Raw genomic sequence first — 20,682 nt, forward strand, 5'->3', positions numbered from 1 at the left:
GGTACTTTGCTCCGTTCATCTTTGCCTCGATCCTGACTAGTCTCCCAGTCCCTGCCGCTGAAAAACATCCCCACAGTATGATGCTGCCACCACCATGCTTCACTGTAGGAATGGTGCCAGGTTTCCTCCAGACGTGATGTTTGGTATTCAGGCCAAAGAGCTAAATCTTGGTTTCATCAGACCAGAAAATCTTGTTTCTCATTGTCTGAGAGTCCTTTAGGTGCCTTTTGGCAAACTCAAAGCGGGCTGTCATGTGCCTTTTACTGAGGAGTGGCTTCCATCTGGCCACGCTACCATAAACGCCTGACTGGTGGAGAGCAGCAGAGATGGTTGTCCTTCCAGAAGGTTCTCCCATCTCCACAGAGGAACTCTGGAGCTCTGTCAGAGTGACCATCGGGTTCTTGGTCACCTCACTGACCAAGGCCCTTCCCCTCTGATTTCTCAGTTTAGCTGGGCGGCCAGCTCAAGGAAGAGTCTTGGTTGTTCCAAACGTCTACCATTTAAGAATGATGGGGGCCACTGTGTTCTTGGGGACCTTCATTGCTGCAGACTTTTTTGGTACCTTTTCCCAGATCTGTGCCTCGACACAATCCTGTCTTGGAGCTCTATGGACAATTCCTTCAACCTCATGGCTTGGTTTTTACTCTGACATGCACTGTCAACTGCGGGACATTATATAGAAAGGTGTGTGCCTTTTCAAATCATGTCCAATCAATTGAATTTACCACAGGTGGAGTTGTAAAAACATCTCAAGTTGTAAAAACATCTCAAGGATGATCAAAAAGAACAGAAAAGATGAAAAGAAGAGGGAAGAAATAAACCCAACAACAACTTTCTCTTCATAATTCACTCGATACACTCGATCCCTCCGATGTCAACAACTACAGACCAGTATCCCTTCTTTCTTTTCTCTCCAAAACTCTTGAACGTGCCGTCCTTGGCCAGCTCTCCTGCTATCTCTCTCAGAATGACCTTCTTGATCCAAATCAGTCAGGTTTCAAGACTAGTCATTCAACTGAGACTGCTCTTCTCTGTGTCACGGAGGCGCTCCGCACTGCTAAAGCTAACTCTCTCTCCTCTGCTCTCATCCTTCTAGACCTATCGGCTGCCTTTGATACTGTGAACCATCAGATCCTCCTCTCCACCCTCTCCGAGCTGGGCATCTCCGGCGCGGCCCACGCTTGGATTGCGTCCTACCTGACAGGTCGCTCCTACCAGGTGGCGTGGCGAGAATCTGTCTTCGCACCACGTGCTCTCACCACTGGTGTCCCCCAGGGCTCTGTTCTAGGCCCTCTCCTATTCTCGCTATACACCAAGTCACTTGGCTCTGTCATATCCTCACATGGTCTCTCCTATCATTGCTATGCAGACGACACACAATTAATCTTCTCCTTTCCCCCCTCTAAAAACCAGGTGGTGAATCGCATCTCTGCATGTCTGGCAGACATATCAGTGTGGATGACGGATCACCACCTCAAGCTGAACCTCGGCAAGACGGAGCTGCTCTTCCTCCCGGGGAAGGACTGCCCGTTCCATGATCTCGCCATCACGGTTGACAACTCCATTGTGTCCTCCTCCCAGAGTGCTAAGAACCTTGGCGTGATCCTGGACAACACCCTGTCGTTCTCAACTAACATCAAGGCGGTGACCCGTTCCTGTAGGTTCATGCTCTACAACATTCGCAGAGTACGACCCTGCCTCACGCAGGAAGCGGCGCAGGTCCTAATCCAGGCACTTGTCATCTCCCGTCTGGATTACTGCAACTCGCTGTTGGCTGGGCTCCCTGCCTGTGCCATTAAACCCCTACAACTCATCCAGAACGCCGCAGCCCGTCTGGTGTTCAACTTTCCCAAGTTCTCTCACGTCACCCCGCTCCTCCGCTCTCTCCACTGGCTTCCAGTTGAAGCTCGCATCCGCTACAAGACCATGGTGCTTGCCTACGGAGCTGTGAGGGGAACGGCACCTCCGTACCTTCAGGCTCTGATCAGGCCCTACACCCAAACAAGGGCACTGCGTTCATCCACCTCTGGCCTGCTCGCCTCCCTACCTCTGAGGAAGTACAGTTCCCGCTCAGCCCAGTCAAAACTGTTCGCTGCTCTGGCACCCCAATGGTGGAACAAACTCCCTCACGACGCCAGGTCAGCGGAGTCAATCACCACCTTCCGGAGACACCTGAAACCCCACCTCTTTAAGGAATACCTAGGATAGGATAAAGTAATCCTTCTAACCCCCCCCCCCCCCTTAAAAGAGTTAGATGCACTATTGTAAAGTGGTTGTTCCACTGGATATCATAAGGTGAATGCACCAATTTGTAAGTCGCTCTGGATAAGAGCGTCTGCTAAATGACTTAAATGTAAATGTAAATAATTCACCCAACAAAATATTAAAGAGCTCAATTTCAAAATTAAATTTAAAATGTTTTATTTGTAATAAATGTGCAAAAAATGTGTAAAAAATGTTTTTTACACTGTCATTATAGGGTATTATGTGTAGATTGATGAGGATTTTGGAAAAAGTCAAGGGGTCTGAATACTTTTTGAATGCACTGTATAGTCTATGGGTTAACCATCCAAGTTTCACCAGCCAAGTTTGGTGTGGTCTCTCTTTTTTTGCTGCTTATCAGAGAGAAAACAGGTTGTCAATTGCCACCCACTGACTTGACATTTATATATACAATTCTGACATTTATATTATTCTACGTAAATAAAAAAAGACAATATCCAAATGCAAATGTTTAGCTATTATTAATATCATGAATTTGACATACTATTTATAGGGCTAGGCGCTAGCTGCCACATAATAGGGCATCAGAAGTATTGACTCCTTTATTAAGGAAATGCTCTAGCTATCTAGGTAGAGTTAGCTATATGCTTCTGGATATGACTAGCTAGCTATCATGATTAGTTCTATGGTGTTTGCTCTGAAAGGCAAATGAAAATAGATTGCTTTCTGAAGGAAGCCTGCAAATTGTTGCACAGTTTAATCTGAACTAAGCTATAGTTTTGTCATTAAAAATCATCCCCGTCAAATTGGCCAGTGTTACCTAGTGTTGATTTTTCAGTGTAACATTTGAGTGTTGATTCGGGTGTTAAATGATATCTGTAAGTGTTACATTAACACTCATTGGTGTAAAAGAACCCCGGTGTTAATAACCAGAGTTGAGTTTGAGAATGTGAATGTGTCAGTTTTACTCTGTGGAGAGTAAAACATTCCCATTCAAACCACGCCCATCATTATCATATTACTCAGCCTGCTCTATTGCAGTTAGATTTTTAGGGGTTCAAGTGAAGTTGGGAAACCTATTGTTATTTTCTGAAATATTTTTCTTGATGGTCAAAAAACGAAACAAACTTTTTTTCTAGACTGAACAAAAATGTAAACACAACATTTGTTGGCCCCATGTTTCATGAGCTGAAATAAAATATCCCTGAAAGGTTCCATATACACAAAAAGCTTATTTCTCTCAAAATTTGTGCACAAAATTTCTTTACATCCCTTAGTGAGCATTTCTCCTTTGCCAAGATAATCCATCCACCTCACAGGTATGGAATATCAAGAAGCTGATTAAACAGCATGATCATTACCTTGTGCTAAGGACAAGAAAAGGTCACTCTAAAATGTGCAGTTTTGTTACACAGCACAATGCCACAAGTTTTGAGGGAGGATTGTCCACCAGAATTGAATGTTAATTTCTCTACCATAAGCCACCTCCAATGTTGCTTTATAGAATTTGGCAGTACGTCCAACCGGCCTCACAACCGCAGACCACGTGTAACCACACCAGCCCAGGACCTCCACATCCAGCTTTTTCACCTGCTGGATCATCTGAGACCAGCCACCCGGACAGCTGATGAAGATGTGGGTTTGCACAACCGAATAATTTCTGCAAAACTTTCAGACACCGTCTCAGGGAAGTTCATCTGAGTGCTTGTCGTTCCCACCAGGGTCTTGACCTGACTGCAGTTTGGCCTCGTAACTGACTTCAGTGGGTAAATGCTCACCTTCGATGGCCACTTGCATGCTGGAGACGTGTGCTCTTCACGAATGAATCTCGGTTTCAACTGTACCAGATGTCAGACAGCGTGTATGACGTTGTGTGAGCGAATGGTTTACTGATGTCAACGTTGTGAACAGAATGCCCTATGGTGGTGGTTGGGTTATGGTATAGGCAGGCATAAGCTACAGACAAACAAACAAACACATTTGCATTTTATGACTGGCAATTTGAATGCACAGAGATACCGTGATGAGATCCTGAGGCCCATTGTCGTGCCATTCATCCGCCGCCATCACCTCATGTTTCAGAATGATAATGCACGGCCCCATGTGCATGGATCTGTACACAATTCCTGGAAGCTGAAAATGTCCCAGTTCTTCCATGACCTGCATACTCACCAGACATGTCATCCATTGAGCATGTTTGGGATGCTCTGGATCGACGTGTACGACAGCGTGTTCCAGTTCCTGCCAATATCCAGCAACTTCGCACGGCCATTGAAGTGGAGTGGGGCAGCATTCCACAGGTCACAATCAATAGCCTGACCAACTCTATAAAAGGGAGATGTGTCGCGCTGCATGAGGCAAATGGTGGTCACACCAGATACTGACTGGTTTTCTGATCCACACCCTACCTTTTCTTTAAGGTATCTGTGACCAACAGATGCATATCTGTATTCCCAGTCATGTTAAATCCATAGATTAGGGCCGAATTAATGTATTTAAATTTACTGATTTCCTTACATGAGAAAGAAAAGCAGAGCCACATACTCTAGGAGCTCAGATGAAATCATTTAATAATCTAATATCCAACGTTTCGACAGACTAGCTGTCTTCATGAGGGTATAATGATTTCCTTACGTGAACTGTAACTCAGCAAAATATTTTAAATTGTTGCATGTTGAGTTCATATTTTTGTTCAGTGTATTTTCAGATTTTCCTCATAGGCCTACACAATTAAATCAAAGATGGATACATGTATTTAAGTTAATCAAATGTCCTCCTGTTGTTGCCTGTAGAGTCAGAGCAGGGGTCCAGCTACCCCCGGGCCACCCAATGCCGCATGCTGGCCAGCCGGTGTGCTCCAAATTCCACTTCCTGGTGGCTGAAATGGTGCAGAAGAACACCAACGTGGTGAGGGAGGCCCGTATCGAGCTGTCGGAGAACATCCATTACAGGAGCACAGTCCACACATGTCTAAATGCGACCGGTCTTTGACCTTTTCCACTCAGTTGTGTAAGCAGTTATGTGTGTGTTAGGAAAGCTTGGTGTGGCTAGTCACCTTTCAAGACATCCCAGGACATTTGTCATACTAAAACTATTCCAGTAGAACTATTAGTATAGGAAAAGCTACCTAGGTGAGGTGGAAGTGGTTTTGCTACTGTAGGAGTCTAGTTGATCACTCTTTTGAAACAGTGTTTATCCCCCTTTATTGATACAGAGAAGTCTGAGTCCAAGGTGTGTCCCACTGTGGGTCCCGATCAATGCTGACAGGGCAGACCCAGGCACCCTGAAGAACATGCGGAAACAGCGCCCCCCTAAGGTCTCTCACTTCCTACGAGACAATCTGCACGAAGGTAAGCACTTGCTCACATGTGACCTGGTACACTTGGGGCTACATGTTATATTTTGGTGTAACGACTGTTTAGGCATCCCTGATTTTAGAAAGAGGCTGAATCAGTGACAAACACCTTACCCCGTCGTATTTCTCTTGCAGCGAACTTCCACTACGACAAGTTCGTTGAGAAGAAGATTGACGCCAGGAAGAAAGATCACAGCTACCGGATGTTTAAGACGGTGAAAGGGCGCGCCACGTCCTTTCACCGTGAGACGTGTCTGTGTGGTGCAGCAATGACTACCTAGGCATGAGCCGACGACCCAGCGTCTTCCAGGCCGTGATGTGAGAGGGGCACGCAGGTCACAGGAACCGTAGATAGTTGATTAAGGATGGTTTAAGATGGATGGAGGTTGACTAGATGGACAGAGAGTCTAGCCATAGGCATGCAGTTATAACAATGTGTTCATCTTAGAAATGTGTAGTTTCACTCATAGTTTTTCCAGACAAGACGACAATCTCTTATCTCTTTCTGTAGGGATACATTACAGAAGCATGGTGCGTGAGCAAGAGGACCACGGAACATCTCATGGACCAGTAAGTGCCATGTTGACTTGGAGTACGAGCTGGCCGACCTGCACGGCAAAGACGCTGCGCTGCTCTTCACTTCCCGCCACAGTGTTCACTCTGGGTAATATACTGCCAGGTACTGACACTGATTCTGACATGACTGATTCAAACGTAGTAGTCTTTCATACCCTTATTCTTTCCGTGTTCTATAGTAGCTTCATTTTACATTCTATGACATGGTCGCGGACAAAATGAGCTCTTAATTATCTGCATTAAAAACAACCATTTTGTTTTTCCTGCTCCCAGGTTGTGACATGTACTCTGATGCAGGGAACCATGCATCGGTGATGCAGGGTATAAGGAACAGCGGGACCAAGAAGTGAATCTTCCATCACAACGACATCAAGCATCTAATTGAGCTGCTACAGAAGTCTGACCCTACCACCCTTATGATTGTTTCCTTTGAGACTGTGCACTCCGTGGACGCAGATAGCAATGCAGATAGCCCGGTTAGCCAATGTGCGGGAGCACTGGTTGGTCGGCCCAATTGAGGTAGTATGTACATGAATGTATAGTTAAAGTGACTATGCATATATGATAAACAGAGAGTAGCAGCAGCGTAAAAAAAGGGGTTGGGGGGCACACAATGCAAATAGTCTGGGTAGCCATTTGATTACCTGTTCAGGAGTCTTATGGCTTGGGGGTAAAAACTGTTGAGAAGCCTTTTTGTCCTAGACTTGGCACTCCGGTACTGCTTGCCATGCGGTAGTAGAGAGAACAGTCTATGACTGGGGTGGCTGGGGTCTTTGACAATTTTTAGAGCCTTCCTCTGACACCGCCTGGTATAGAGGTCCTGGATGGCAGGAAGCTTAGCCCCAGTGATGTACTGGGCCGTACGCACTACCCTCTGTAGTGCCTTGCGGTCAGAGGCCGAGCAATTGCCATACCAGGCAGTGATGCAACCAGTCAGGATGCTCTCGATGTTGCAGCTGTAGAACCTTTTGAGGATCTCAGGACCCATGACAAATCTTTTTAGTTTCCTGAGGGGGAATGGGCTTTGTCGTGCCCTCTTCACGACTGTCTTGGTGTGTTCGGACCATTCTAGTTTGTTGTTGATGTGGACACCAAGGAACTTGAAGCTCTCAACCTGCTCCACTACAGCCCCGTTGATGAGAATGGGGGCGTGGTCTGTCCTCCTTTCCCTTTAGTCAACAATCATCTCCTTAGTTTTGGTTACGTATTCTGGCACCACCCGGCCAGGTCTCTGACCTCCTCCCTATAGGCTGTCTCGTCTTGAAAGTTGAAAGTACTACTTATGTCGTTTTTGGGGTTTTCTGTACTGAACTATTTATATTTTTGAGAACTTTTACTTTTACTTCACTACTGTACATACACCGAAAGAAAATAATGTACTTTTTACTCCATACATTTTACCTGAGCCCCAAAAGTACATTTTAAATGCTTAGCAGGACAGGAAAATTATCTAATTCACACACTTATCAAGAGAATATCCCTGGTCTTCCCCACTGCCTCTGATATGGCGGACTCACTAAACACTCGCTTCGTTTGTAAATGATGTCTGAGTGTTGGAGTGTGCCCCTGGCAAGAAAATAGTGCCGCCTGGTTTGCTTAATATAAGGTATGATGATGATTTTATCATTTATAATGATTTATACTTTTACTTTTGATATATTTGAGCATTTACATTTACTATTTATACTTAAGTATATTTAAAACCAAATACTTAGACTTTTAGACTTTTACCCAATTAGTATTTTTTTACTGGGGGACTTTCACTTTTACTTGACTCATTTTCGATTAAGGTATCTTTACTTTTACTTAAGTATGACAATTGGATACTTTTTCCACCGCTGTTTACTACTCCAACAAACAAATATTTGATCTATTATTATTTTTCAATCCAAACAAATCATACACACAATAAATGAGAAGTCACAATACATTAAAAGCAATTTCCCTAATGTGTACTGCATATACAAAACGTGTCTGTCTTGAGGTTGTTTTGTGGTTGTTTTCTAGGTGCTGTGTGTCCTCTGGATGAGATGTGTGACGTGTCCCATGATTTTGGGGATATTACGTTTGTGGACGAGGTACATGCTGTGGGGTTGTATGGGGCCATGGGAGGTATCGGAGACAGGGACGGCATCAGGCACAAGATGGACATCATCTCAGGAACACTTGGTAAGATGACTTGGGGCTAGCTGATAATGATGTGATTTCATTTTTTTTTATAGTTCACAAACCTTCATTCAGGAAGTGGATGAACATTTGAAAAATATGTTTCAAAACATTGCAACAATTTATGGTTGAGATCAATCTCCAAAAGAGAAAAAAAAGCTCAAATTAATATTGGTGTTATCAAATATTTAACTCACCCAGACCATCATATTAATTAAATACATCTTTACCTGGTTTATGCCTTACCTTACCTCATTTATTCTTTCCAGGTAGGGTGCTTGGTTTTGTTGGCGGCTACATCGTCGGTACCAACCCCCTGGTGGACACTGTACGCTCCTACGCAGCAGACTTCGTCGTCACCTCGCTGCCCCTCATGCTGTTGGCCGGGGCCGGAAACACCAAAGGAACGTCAAGCTGCTGCTGCGCCAGATGCTGATGGACTCAGGCCACGGTCCACTGCCCCAGCCACATCATCCCTGTCAGGGTAAGACTGGCCTGTTAATCGAGATTCAAACCATGGAAACGAGAGACGAAAATCCTATCAACGTTGGATGTTATATTTCATCCCTGAAGAAAGCATCTTATATCATCACCTGATGATTCATCTTTGACCCCTTGTTCCAGGTGGTGGACGCTGCGAAGAATACAGAGGTGTGTGACATCATGATGTCTCGCTACACCATCTACGTGCAAGACATCAAGTACCCAATGGCCTCCGCATCGCCCCTACCCCACATCACACACCCCAGATGATGCAGTACTTTTTCAGTAAGCACACACCCCAATGAGTCTTTGTGGTTTTGAATCCAGTAGTTACAAATGTGATTGATTAAATATGAATATTTTTCTCTCCACAGAGCATCTGGTGAAGGCCTGGAAGGAGGTAGGTCTGGAGCTGAAGCTCCACTCGTCATGGGAGTGTAACTTCTGCCAGCAGCCTCTAGACTTTGAGCTGATGACAGAGCGAGAAAAGTCCTTCTTCATCGGCATGAGTAACATGATATGGGCCTAACATTTTAACCCCAGAAACGATAGACCTCTTCCCCATATAAAATCTCTATTTCTCTATTTGTTCTCTTATCTATGTATAATTCTATCACCATCTATGAAATATTCTCATTTACAAGTAAATGGTTGGGGAAAGGTATGCTTTTGCTATTATGTTGTGTTTGGAGCAACTGGAAATGATATTCTTTAACATTATCTCAACCAAATATCAGCTTTGACAAACATTAAATATAACCTCTGTTCTGCCACACCTCGCCGGAGGGATTCGGCGAATCTGCAACCACTGTGAGCGCACATACTTTGTATAACTCTTTTCTCTACGCATTTGATGTTTTTCTGACACGGAGAACTTGGATTACAGTTGGTCCAAAGGAATAGAACTTACACGCATTCAATGTTTTCAGAAGTTACAAAATGCATTTCTATGTCAATCTGTCAGTCCTTTTCGCTTCCGTCGATGTTAACCTCGGGGTAATGCCTATTCCTCTAACAGCACCCTTGAGCCGACACCTAAATCATAGTAAAATCCCCCTCTTAACTGCGTCTCAACATGTTGAAGAATGTAGCATTGTGCCCCTTTCAAAACACTACCGTTTTCACTCTGGGCCTTCGATAATTGCTCCTTTGACATTAGCGAAAGACTCTCAGGCGGAGCAGAACAAGTCACCTCTTGAATTGACTGCACTCATTCACTGTTTTGACTCCAACTCATCTCGGTTTAGTCGGCTTCAAATGGAGAGTCAACACTCCAGCATATTACACATTAGTGCTTCACCGATTCAGAAAACGCTAATGTCCTCAAAGAGGCAATTCCTCTTGCAGCATTCACAATACACACAGACCAAACACATGAAAAAACAACATTAAAATAGGCAAAGGATATTTATAAGCAAGTAGACTGGATAAGTGCAGGTTTATGATAGAAATGTCAAAAATGGCCTGCTTGAACATGCTCATTAACGTGCAAGTGCTAAAGTGCTATTACTCCAACATTTTATTAAGTTACAGTATTGAATTCGAAATAAAAGAGTGCCTGGCTCTGTTCGTTTGGACTTTTGGTTGCCTACACTTGCCGCCAGAGAGGAGGTGCTGGAATTTGGGGTGGAGTTGGCGGTAAGTGTCAAATACTATCATTGGCCTTCTTGGAGGGCTCTTGCACAGCCAATTCTTCCGTGCGACCTTGGCATAAGCTTGAGCTCAACATGCAATTTCCATTTGTTCCTTAGTACTTTTACACTTCATATGCATAAGGCCACTTGGTCATGAGACGGTTTATAACTCGGGTCACTACTTGGGGTTCCATTTGACATACTATCAAAGTTTGTGAATATCCTCGTGATCGTAGCATATTCACACCGCATAGTGGAGCTGATCAGTATATTCAACATGCCTTTCTTCGTTCCACCAGAGGGCGCACCAGTGCACCTTATTTCAAGTGGTTGGGTTGCCTCATTTACCGTGAGTGCAGCAATTGCAATGTGACACTAGACGGGAATAATGCAACACGCACCATCTCCTTGGTCCAAGGGTTAATCAATGTATTGAAGACATGCCATATAAACGATTTTAATGTTAATGTTAATTTGTCAGGATATAAATACGAAAGAAATAATCTAATTTCGTCTGTCTACATTTTCTAGTGTAGGGTTGAAGCCGTTTTAACAACGTGAAAAAAGTGCCATGGTTAAAGCCGTCTCTCTATTATTTATGAGCGTTACCTAAATGCCAGAAGAGGCTGGTGGGAGGAGCTATAGGGGAACGGGCTCGTTGGAATGGCTGGAATGGAATTCATGGAACGGTATCAAACACATCAACCGCATCGACCACGCCATTACAATGAGCCTGTCCTCATATAGCTCCTCCCACCAGCCTCGTCTGCTACACACTTAACATCTGCACATGACAAGAGCGTGTACATAATGGGGTGAGTGAGAGGGTTCAAAGCAACGCTCTCGACGTGCAAAGCCAGGATCCTGCAAATCAAAGATATTCCTGCTGTTCCTGAGAGAGAGAGAGAGAGAGACAGAGAGAGAGAGACAGAGAGAGAGACAGAGACAGAGAGAGAGAGAGACAGAGAGAGAGACAGCGAGAGAGAGAGTGAGAGAGAGAGTGAATTACCATGAGCTCACATTCTGAGAGTATTATGTAATTGGAATGCTTCTCTGAGTGCACTAGTCAAGCGACCAGCACCACTTCATGCAAAGCCAGGCATTGTTGATCATAATGAGATTCTCATGCCACTGCAGCAGTGAGAGACTGTGTTTATATCCTTTTTTTTTTTTAAATCATTTTGAGTTATGATTTTATTATTTAATATGTTATTGTTTTGTGTATGCAATCGGCTACAGGACAGCAGTCATCTGGTTTAAATACACAGCAATATTCAGAGTGCATTCCATAATGATATGCATGTAAAATATGTTTACTTTAATTTACTTTGACATATGTATGACACTATGTATGGCATTTACCTAGTAATAACCATGTGATTTTCATGTTATGGTTTCAAATAGAGGCTGAATCAAAGCTGTTGAATCAAGTAAATGTTTGACTCCATCCCAAAACACGAACCCAATCTCAGTCTCTAATTTCCCGCTCCAGAATGTCATTCACAGAGTAAACTTTCCTGGCTCTTAGTGCACTTGGCAGAATGTTCTGTACACTACTTTCTGCATTTGACCAAATTGTCTTACACCTACATCATTCATCACAGATTAAATGCACACCCTGCAGTTCCTTATCAGGGCAGAACAGAGGCAGGACCCATGCCTCTGCACTGCACACTCTCTGGGGAGAAAACTGGGTGCATGCATGTGGGTGAGAAGACAACACACGTGTGTGTGAGAGAGAGCGAGAGAGACAGAGACAGAGAGAGAGAGAGAAGAGACAGAGAGAGAGAGAGAAGAGACAGAGAGAGAGAGAGAAGAGAGAGAGAGAGAGAGAAAGAAGAGAGAGAGAGACAGAGGGAGGGGGAGAGAGAGAGAGAGAGAGAGAAGAGAGAGAGAGAAGAGAGAGAGGGGGGGAGAGAGAGAGAGCGCAGGTTCAGCTCTGCTCCCCTCCATTTTGCGTTAATCCTGCGAGCGCTGCACATCTGTGTCTCCCCCACTCACGTGCACAGACAGATGAGCTGAATGGCTGGCTTCCCATTGCACTCACACAAACACACTCTTTCCCTCTCTCTCTTTAGCACACACACACATTCTCTTTCTCTCACACACAAAAACAGACACTGAGGGTGGTCCTGCGGATTCTTGCCACTGCAATCATCGTCTTTGTAGTCCACAATGTGATGATAACAAAACACAAAATCACGTGCTTCTTTTTCTGAAAGAAAGAGAGCAAAATATCTCTTCTGGCAAGACATACAGTACCAGTCAAAAGTTTGGACACACCTACTCATTCTCTACATTGTAGAAGAGTGAGGACATCAAAACTATGAAATAACACATTTGGAATCATGTAGTAACCAAAAAAGTGTTAAACAAATAAAAATATATTTTAGATTCTTCAAAATAGCCACCCTTTGCCTTGATAACAGCTTTGCACTCTCTTGGCATTCTCTCAACCAGCTTCACCTGGAGTGCTTTCCAACTCTTGGAGGAGTTCCCACATATGCTGAGCACGTGTTGGCTACTTTTTCTTCACTCTTCACAACTCATCCATCTCAACTTGGTTGAGGTCGGTTGATTGTGGATTTCAAGTCATCTGATGCAGCACTCCATCACTCTCCTTCTTGGTCAAAAATCATTTACACAGCCTGGACGTGTGTTTTGGGTCATTACCATGCTGAAAAACAAATTATAGTCCCACTAAGAGCAAACCAGATGGGATGGCGTATCGCTGCAGAATGCTGTGGTAGTCATGCTGGTTAAGTGTGCCTTGAATTCTAAATAAATCACAGACAGTGTCACCAGCAAAGCACCCCCACACCAACCCCCCTCCTCCACCATGATTCATGGTGAGAACCACACATGCGGAGAACCACACATCATCTGTTCACCTACCCTTCGTCTCACAAAGCCACGGCGGTTGGAACCAAAAGTAAAACATTTGGACTCATCAGACCAAAGGACAGATTTACACCTATCTAATGTCCATTGCTCGTGTTTCTTGGCCCAAGCACATCTCTTCTTCTTATTGGTGTCCTTTAGTAGTGGTTTCTTTGCAGCAATTCGACCATGAAGGCCTGATTCACGCAGTCTCCTCTGAACAGTTGATGTTGAGATGTGTCTGTTACTTGAACTCTGTGAAGTATTCATTTGGGCTGCAATTTCTGAGGCTGGTAACTCTAATCAACTTATCCTCTGCAGCAGAGGAAACTCTGGGTCTTCCTTTCCTGTGGCGGTCCTCATGAGAGCCAGTTTAATCATAGCGCTTGATGTTTTTTGCGACTGCACTTGAAGAAACGTTCAAAGTTCTTGACATTTTCCCGACTTGACTGACCTTCATGTCTTAAAGCAATGATGGACTGTCGTTTCTCGTGGCTTATTTGAGCTGTCCTTGTCATAATATGGACTTGGTCTTTTACCAAATAGTGCTATCTTCTGTATACCACCCCTACTGTACCTTGTCACAACACAACTGATTGTCTCAAATGCATTAAAAAGGAAAGAAATTCCACAAATTAACTTTTAACAAGGCACACCTGTTAATTGAAATTATTCCAGGTGACTACTTCATGAAGCTGGTTGAGAGAATGCCAAGAGTGTGCAAAGCTGTCACCAAGGCAAAGGGTGGCTACTTTGAAGAATCTAATATCTAAAATATATGTGAATTCGTTTAACGCTTTTTTTGGTTACTACATGATTCCATATGTGTTATTTCATAGTTTTGATGTTTTCACTATTATTCTACAATGTAGAAAATAGTACAAATAAAGAAAAACCCTGGAATGAGTAGGTGTGTCCAAACTTTTGACTGGTACTGTACATGTAGGTCAGTGTTTCTGAAAAGGTTCGGGGCTAAGATAATCAGGGTTTAAGCATTATATGAATGTAGCATTGGTGTTGTAAAGAAACGACACGATGGCTCTGATCACAGATAATGGATCCGACAGTGACCGAGGATCAAATCAGTGGGTAGGGGTAGAGTGTAGGCCATGTGAGAGGGAGAGGAAGGAAAATCTGCAGACAGCATACAACACAGTAGTAATTGCGTGGAATTCTATACAAAATGATCAAAGGAAAGCCGACAATTTAGGGGACTGTTCCCCCACCAACAGAATCCCAAATCGACCAAGCCCTGTTCAAATCCAGCATGACATGAGCATGGAGAGGATAAGGTTCAATGATATAACAGGATATAATCTCAAATATTGTGTTTTGGCAAGCATCCAGTAAAACGATCATTAAGGCTAAACTGTGGAACTGTGTTAAGTTCATATGCAAATGTTTACATTGATATGACCTCACATTGACCAAGAATAGAACCACCACTGCATACGAAAGACAACAGAGAAAAGAGCAGGTAGTGGGCTGCAATTAATTATGCTGTATAGCTCACTTTTTTTTAGCATCATAAACGAGTGAATATACCTGTTTTAATGATGCAATTGAATAATGTATTTTCTGTAGGCCTCATTTCATAATTCGAAAATCGGTCGACATCATAAGACACTAGCCAGTAGGTTATTGATTACACAGTAATAGCCTATATAGGAGGGATCATGAAACAAATTTAGCAATCTCCTTCTATGTCTTTAAATTGAAGCGCCTCCCTCTTGAGTTTCTCCACTGTCAACTACATTTCCTCTGCATCGGAATGGCAAAAGGAGAACGTGTTCCAACTAGTGCGTTTGTCCGTGTGGAAAGTTGATAGTGTATTAATGTCTGGTGTTATTATTTCATAGGAAAAAAATGTACTAGTATTTGCTTACCTGGGCGAGTGGATAAGCGGTGAGTAACCTACAAGGTCAGATGGACATTGGAGTAGGGAAAATCAACGCTCCCGCTCTAAAGAAAGTGATACATTAGAAGTATGTCGTTATCGCAACATTTGAGATTTGATGTTGGTTTGAGGTTAACACGTCACAATGTTTGCCCTGCGAAGTTATTCGTCACTCGGTGTACAATGTAGCGACATTTGTGTATTACTTGCATGCATGTAACATGCTATTTCGTTCGATATGACTAATGTGACGCCAAGTAAAAGCGTAGAATGGCTGCAAGGAGAGTTGGAATCCGGGGGAGGTTCGCTCCTTTTGTTGGACTGCCGATCGCACGAACTTTATGAATCATCCCACATAGAAACGGCCATCAATTTGGCCATACCAGGGTTGATGCTGCGACGGTTCAAGAAAGGCAACATACCCATCCGAACTATCATCCCAAACCACGAAGACAAGGAGAAATTCGTTAGGCGTTGTAATACGGATACGGTGATTCTGTACGATGAGTGCACTGTGGACTGGCAGGATGGGGCCACTGGTTCGGTTCTTGGACTACTTCTTCAGAAACTCTGGGACGACGGCTGTAAAGCATATTACCTGGAAGGCAAGTTGTATGTTTTTCAAGTTGTTTTAGGAAATGTAGCCTATAGTAGTCTAACTTTCCTGGCACTGTATGTAAAATAGGGTACAAATAAATGTTTTTCTCGTAAATCTTAAGACAAACAACTCAAATGAATATTTCTTAATTATATAGATAGTATTTATAATACATCTCAGTTTTGAATGTACATCATTATCTCTGAAACTTTGAGAAGTAGTGTGACTGAGAGTGTCAATTAAAATTCCAAAATGGCTGCGCCGTGTTTTGCTACTACAGGAAAAGGGCATGCATTTCATGAATGGTCTGCTGTGAAGGAGAGAACTATTGCCAATGCAGTTCTTAGTTATAATAGTATACATAACATGAAATTGTTATTTATTCAGCCCTGATCACGTTATTCATGTTATTCATAATAATCCAAGTATATTATAGCCTATTACTTCATTAGACCACATATCACCTATTATATTTTATTTTTATTTGTTATTATATCAACTCAAATAAATCATATTTATTCCCAATCTCTGTGCAGTTGTTACATTTTGAATAGTAGAAAATAATATTGCTTGGCTGAGATACATAGGATAACACAATGAACAAAAACCATAACTCCTTGGATCTTAGGGGGATTTGTGAAGTTTCAGACCGAGTACTCAGAGCACTGTGAGACCCTCCTGGACAGCTGCTGTCCCAGCTCCTCTCCACCGCTGTCCGTCCTAGGCTTCGGAAGTCTCCGGATCAGTTCCGACCTCTCCGATGGCGAGTCGGACCGCGAGCCGAGCAGCGCCACCGAGTCCGAGGAGAGCCCCCTTCCCAACAACCAACCTGCCTTCCCCGTCCAGATCCTCCCCTTCCTTTACCTGGGCTGTGCCAAAGACTCCACCAACCTGGATGTGCTGGGCCAGTACAACATCAAGTACATCCTGAACGTCACGCCCAACCTCCCCAACATGTTTGAACACGACGGCCTCTTCAAGTACAAGCAGATCCCCATCTCCGACCACTGGAGTCAGAACCTGTCCCAGTTCTTTCCAGAGGCCATATCCTTCATCGGTGAGTAGCCGACTAGGTGGGAGAGAACATGATCGATCGACATTGTGTTCCGAGAGTTCATATATTTGATGAACGAGGCCTATAGGAAATGATACACAGGCACACCTAGTATATGATGTCCCGTGTAGCTCAGTTGGTAGAGCATGGCGCGCGCAACGCCATTGTTATGCGTTCAATTCCCGCAAGGGACCGGTATGAAAATGTATGCATTTTTTTTCGTTCCGGGTAAGAGTGTCTGCTAAATGACGTAAATATCATACACTTCTGTTTATTACCGTGAGAAAGAGGAAGTTGGTTCCTAGCCACCTAATGTTCTTGTTTTACTTTAGTCATATTTTGATTAGGATATGAATCATTATTATCTCTCGGTTCCTGGTATATACCCAATGGCATTGCTCATCACTGAAACCCCCCTTGTGTGATGAACCGAGGGCTTTTACTTAGATTTTCAATTCCGGTTATCGATGTCCCAATTCAACATAACCTCTCAAAAAGAGAGCTGGAATGAAGTCCCTTGCTACTGAGCACTGACCTAGAGGAACTTCCTGGATCATTGCTAGTGTCGTAATGTCTGTTATTTTAAGACGGGGTGAAAACAAATCTTTAAAAAAAAAACTTACTGAAACCCACAGCAGCACCTGGAACCTTCTTGTGCTGATGGTGTTTTGGGGCTTGTTGTGTGGTAGTTTGTCGGTTGGGTTAGAGGTAGACGAAGGAAACATGGCTTCCACTCTCTGTGGCTGCCTGTGTTTGGTTATCAGGTCATGAGTGTGACTCTTGACACTGACACATCCTGGTTGTAGGTTAGGGTTTAGTGCAGGGCGTTCCACCATACTTGTTTGCTTACTTCTCTCAGCTCCAAAGAGGATATGTGGCCTGTTCTTGTGTAGATTGAAGTGGATGTTTACTGCCAAAATAATCAACCTCAGCGTCAAAGGCGCACAGCAGCACATGACGAAGACTAGCTAGCTAAGTTGAGGACTGACCGCTCCGGGCACCCGTAGTCTGCATGTAAGCGCTGTCATAATAAAGCAGAGGATGTGAAAACTTTCAGTGACACACAGCCTTGGGTCATGCTCTGGGGTGTCACATAAAGTTAGCTTGAATTGTGTACGTAGTATTACACCTTCCAACAGCAACATGAATCTAAGAATGGTGTTTTAATATGACTCCGTGATAGAGGGTTGTGGAATGGCTGCGATTAGCTCACTATACATAATATTCTTTTTGATGTGTCATTCAACAAAGATAAAGGTCTACTTACTGTCTCCCTTGATACTTGTGAGCAAACGATACGAAGTAGGCTTACATGTTACCTCTTCTGTGTTGGGCCATGTTACCTCTTCTTTGTTGGGCCCCACACCCTGAGAGTCTTAGGGCTATGTGTTCTGATCATACAACCAGTGCTATTTGACCCGTACTGACCTTCTTCCTCACTTGTACCTGTAGATGAGGCTCGGTCCAAGCAGTGTGGCGTCCTGGTCCACTGTCTGGCTGGCATCAGCCGCTCTGTCACTGTGACCGTGGCCTACCTGATGCAGAGGCTCAACCTGTCACTCAACGACGCCTACGACTTTGTCAAGAGGAAGAAGTCCAACATCTCCCCCAACTTCAACTTCATGGGCCAGCTGCTGGACTTCGAGAGGACACTGGGGCTGCACAGCCCGTGTGACAACCGCTCCTCGTCCAATGAGCAGCTCTACTTCACCACGCCGACCAATCACAATGTGTTCCAGCTGGACACGCTGGAGTCAACGTGAGGGAGCGGAGAAGACGGGTTTGGCGCCATGTTGTTTCATCAGTGTCGCCAGGGTATTTTGTAGCCTGTCAATGAATAAGAAAATACCCCTGGCACTGAGAAGACTCACCTGTCAAGCAAGTGATTTCAGTATGGACTTTCATAGAACACGGTGCCCGCCATTATGCTTAAAACAGTACATGATCTGTCTGATGCCTTAAAGGGATACTTCAGGATTTTGGCAACTAGGCCCTTTATCTACTTCCCCAGAGTCAGGTGAACTTGTGGATACCATTTTTATGTCTCTGTGTCCCAGTATGAAGGAAGTTAGAGGACATTTTGTGAGCCAACGCTAACAGTTACCATAGACTTTCAGTAATTGCGCTAACGCTAGTTAGCAACTTCCTTCAAACCATACGCGGAGACATACAAATGGTATGGATGGACGAGTTCATCTGACTCTGGGGAAGTCCCAAAATTCAGACGTATCCCTTTAATGTTTTACTCAAGTAATCCAAAAGGCTTAGTGTGTAAAATAGTGAATGATGGTATGCAATGGTTATTGCAAGAAATGTAATTATTATGAGGTAACTCGATGGGATGACTGTTATTTCATGTTCACCCACTGGAAAGTGGATGTGTCAGTTGTTTTTAGAACAATTGTGGCTAATGCCTTGTTCTGAAGGGAGAGGTTGGCCAAGCAGAATGTGAATCATTGTTTTCTGGGACCAAAAGGAGATGTTTTGAATGGTACTCTTGCTGAGGGGGCCGGGGCTACTTTAAGTTGGCCTTGAATGACTTTGTAACATTCCTATCGATGACTGTTCTAGACGTCGTCAGAAGGGAGTGGCCATTGAAAGCACTTGTCAGCTAATGTTATGTTATGCTCTCTACTTTGCTGTCATCTTCCGAGTAAATGTTTGTGTCTTCTATTCCATAATGTAAGGATGCCATTACGTTATGTCAGAATGTTACCGTTTTACCTTTGTTGAATTGAGAGGGTCACCCTCTGCAAAATATTAAAGATGAAACACATTCGTTTTTTTTTTTTTTTTTTTTTGCAAAGCTCTTGTAGATTGTGGTAATTATAACAACATTGCATTGTTTTGCATGTAATCAAGTTTAACTTCTGTATACTGTACCTCTTATGCCTGTTGTTCCTGTGGCCTTTACAATACCGTCTAAGTTAACGCTTAACTGTCTTTAACCAAGGACCTGGGTATAGTATTGGTTTGTCATTTGCCATGCTTGACATTAATGACTTGTATATCATAGTTCTGATCCATAATGGACATTTTTACCTTGTTTATTAAGTCACGTAAAAGTCATGTATAGACACAATCTTCAGCCTGCAGCTACTCGTCCTGTGGCGGAACCATGTTAAAGGAAACACAGCGTGTTTTGATCTGTGCTGTGTTTGCCAGTAATCGAAGTCGAATGTTTTAGCGAATGAGAGCGAGGGAATGAAAGGAAACGCGTGATTAGCGATGCCAATTTTCTTCTTACCTCACGGAGAGACATTTTCAGGGATTTTTATACAACACGTCTGTGTCTTGTTACGTCATCTGAAACACATCAACGGGCTGTGTTTATTTGGTGTGGGTTTGTAAAAGATGTACATAAGATGCGCTTGGTAACGGGTGACCTTTTCTCTGAATCATGAAGGATGTGAAATTAACCGATTACAGTATGTACAGTGTATGTAAGACTAAATGTACAAGACATTTATGTACAAGTTTATACAACAAATATATTGTATATTTTTTACTTTCAAACGTGCTATGTATTCTTGTGTTGTTACTGTCTTATTGTTATTCAGGTCTACTGCCGTGCCAAAGCTTAGGCAACTTTCAGTCAGCGCTCAACGTTTTATAATGAAGAATATCAAGTCCAGTGCAGAGTCAGCCACTATCTGGCTCCCTGTCTGTGTCATGTTGTCTTGTGCAGCACAAGGCCCAAGGCTGTAGGTGTGGTGAGATATCCGCTCTCTGTCCACTCTGATGCCTGGCTTCCTGTCTGTTGTGGCCATGCAGGGCGTCTGATGGAGAGAAGGACGGGTGGCAGGGCCAGATCTC

The 20,682-nt window shown here is 43.6% G+C and overlaps 1 protein-coding gene and 1 pseudogene across 1 annotated transcript; both read left to right on the forward strand.

Annotated features, from left to right (window-relative positions):
* Positions 1-5,430: 5,430 nt before the first annotated feature.
* LOC129830397 (5-aminolevulinate synthase, non-specific, mitochondrial-like) lies at positions 5,431-12,042 on the forward strand (annotated as a pseudogene).
* A 2,998-nt stretch (positions 12,043-15,040) lies between these two features.
* LOC129830398 (dual specificity protein phosphatase 7-like) lies at positions 15,041-20,382 on the forward strand. Its single transcript, XM_055892946.1, has 3 exons — positions 15,041-15,819; positions 16,441-16,869; positions 18,319-20,382. The coding sequence occupies exons 1-3, from the start codon at positions 15,453-15,455 to the stop codon at positions 18,627-18,629; spliced, it is 1,107 nt and encodes a 368-aa protein (XP_055748921.1). The 5' UTR covers positions 15,041-15,452; the 3' UTR covers positions 18,630-20,382.
* The last annotated feature ends 300 nt before the right edge of the window (positions 20,383-20,682 follow it).

The sequence above is a fragment of the Salvelinus fontinalis genome, chromosome 31 (assembly GCF_029448725.1).
Source record: "Salvelinus fontinalis isolate EN_2023a chromosome 31, ASM2944872v1, whole genome shotgun sequence".
Classification (NCBI taxonomy): Eukaryota; Metazoa; Chordata; class Actinopteri; order Salmoniformes; family Salmonidae; genus Salvelinus; species Salvelinus fontinalis.

What these genes read in the sequence shown, in the direction of transcription:
- LOC129830398 (XM_055892946.1), top strand. Translation starts at nt 15,453, where the DNA reads ATGACTAATGTGACGCCAAGTAAAAGCGTAGAATGGCTGCAAGGAGAG. An exon ending in TAAAGCATATTACCTGGAAG is followed by an intron (nt 15,820 to 16,440) that starts GCAAGTTGTATG and finishes CTTGGATCTTAG; the next exon opens with GGGGATTTGTGAAGTTTCAG. An exon ending in AGAGGCCATATCCTTCATCG is followed by an intron (nt 16,870 to 18,318) that starts GTGAGTAGCCGA and finishes TTGTACCTGTAG; the next exon opens with ATGAGGCTCGGTCCAAGCAG.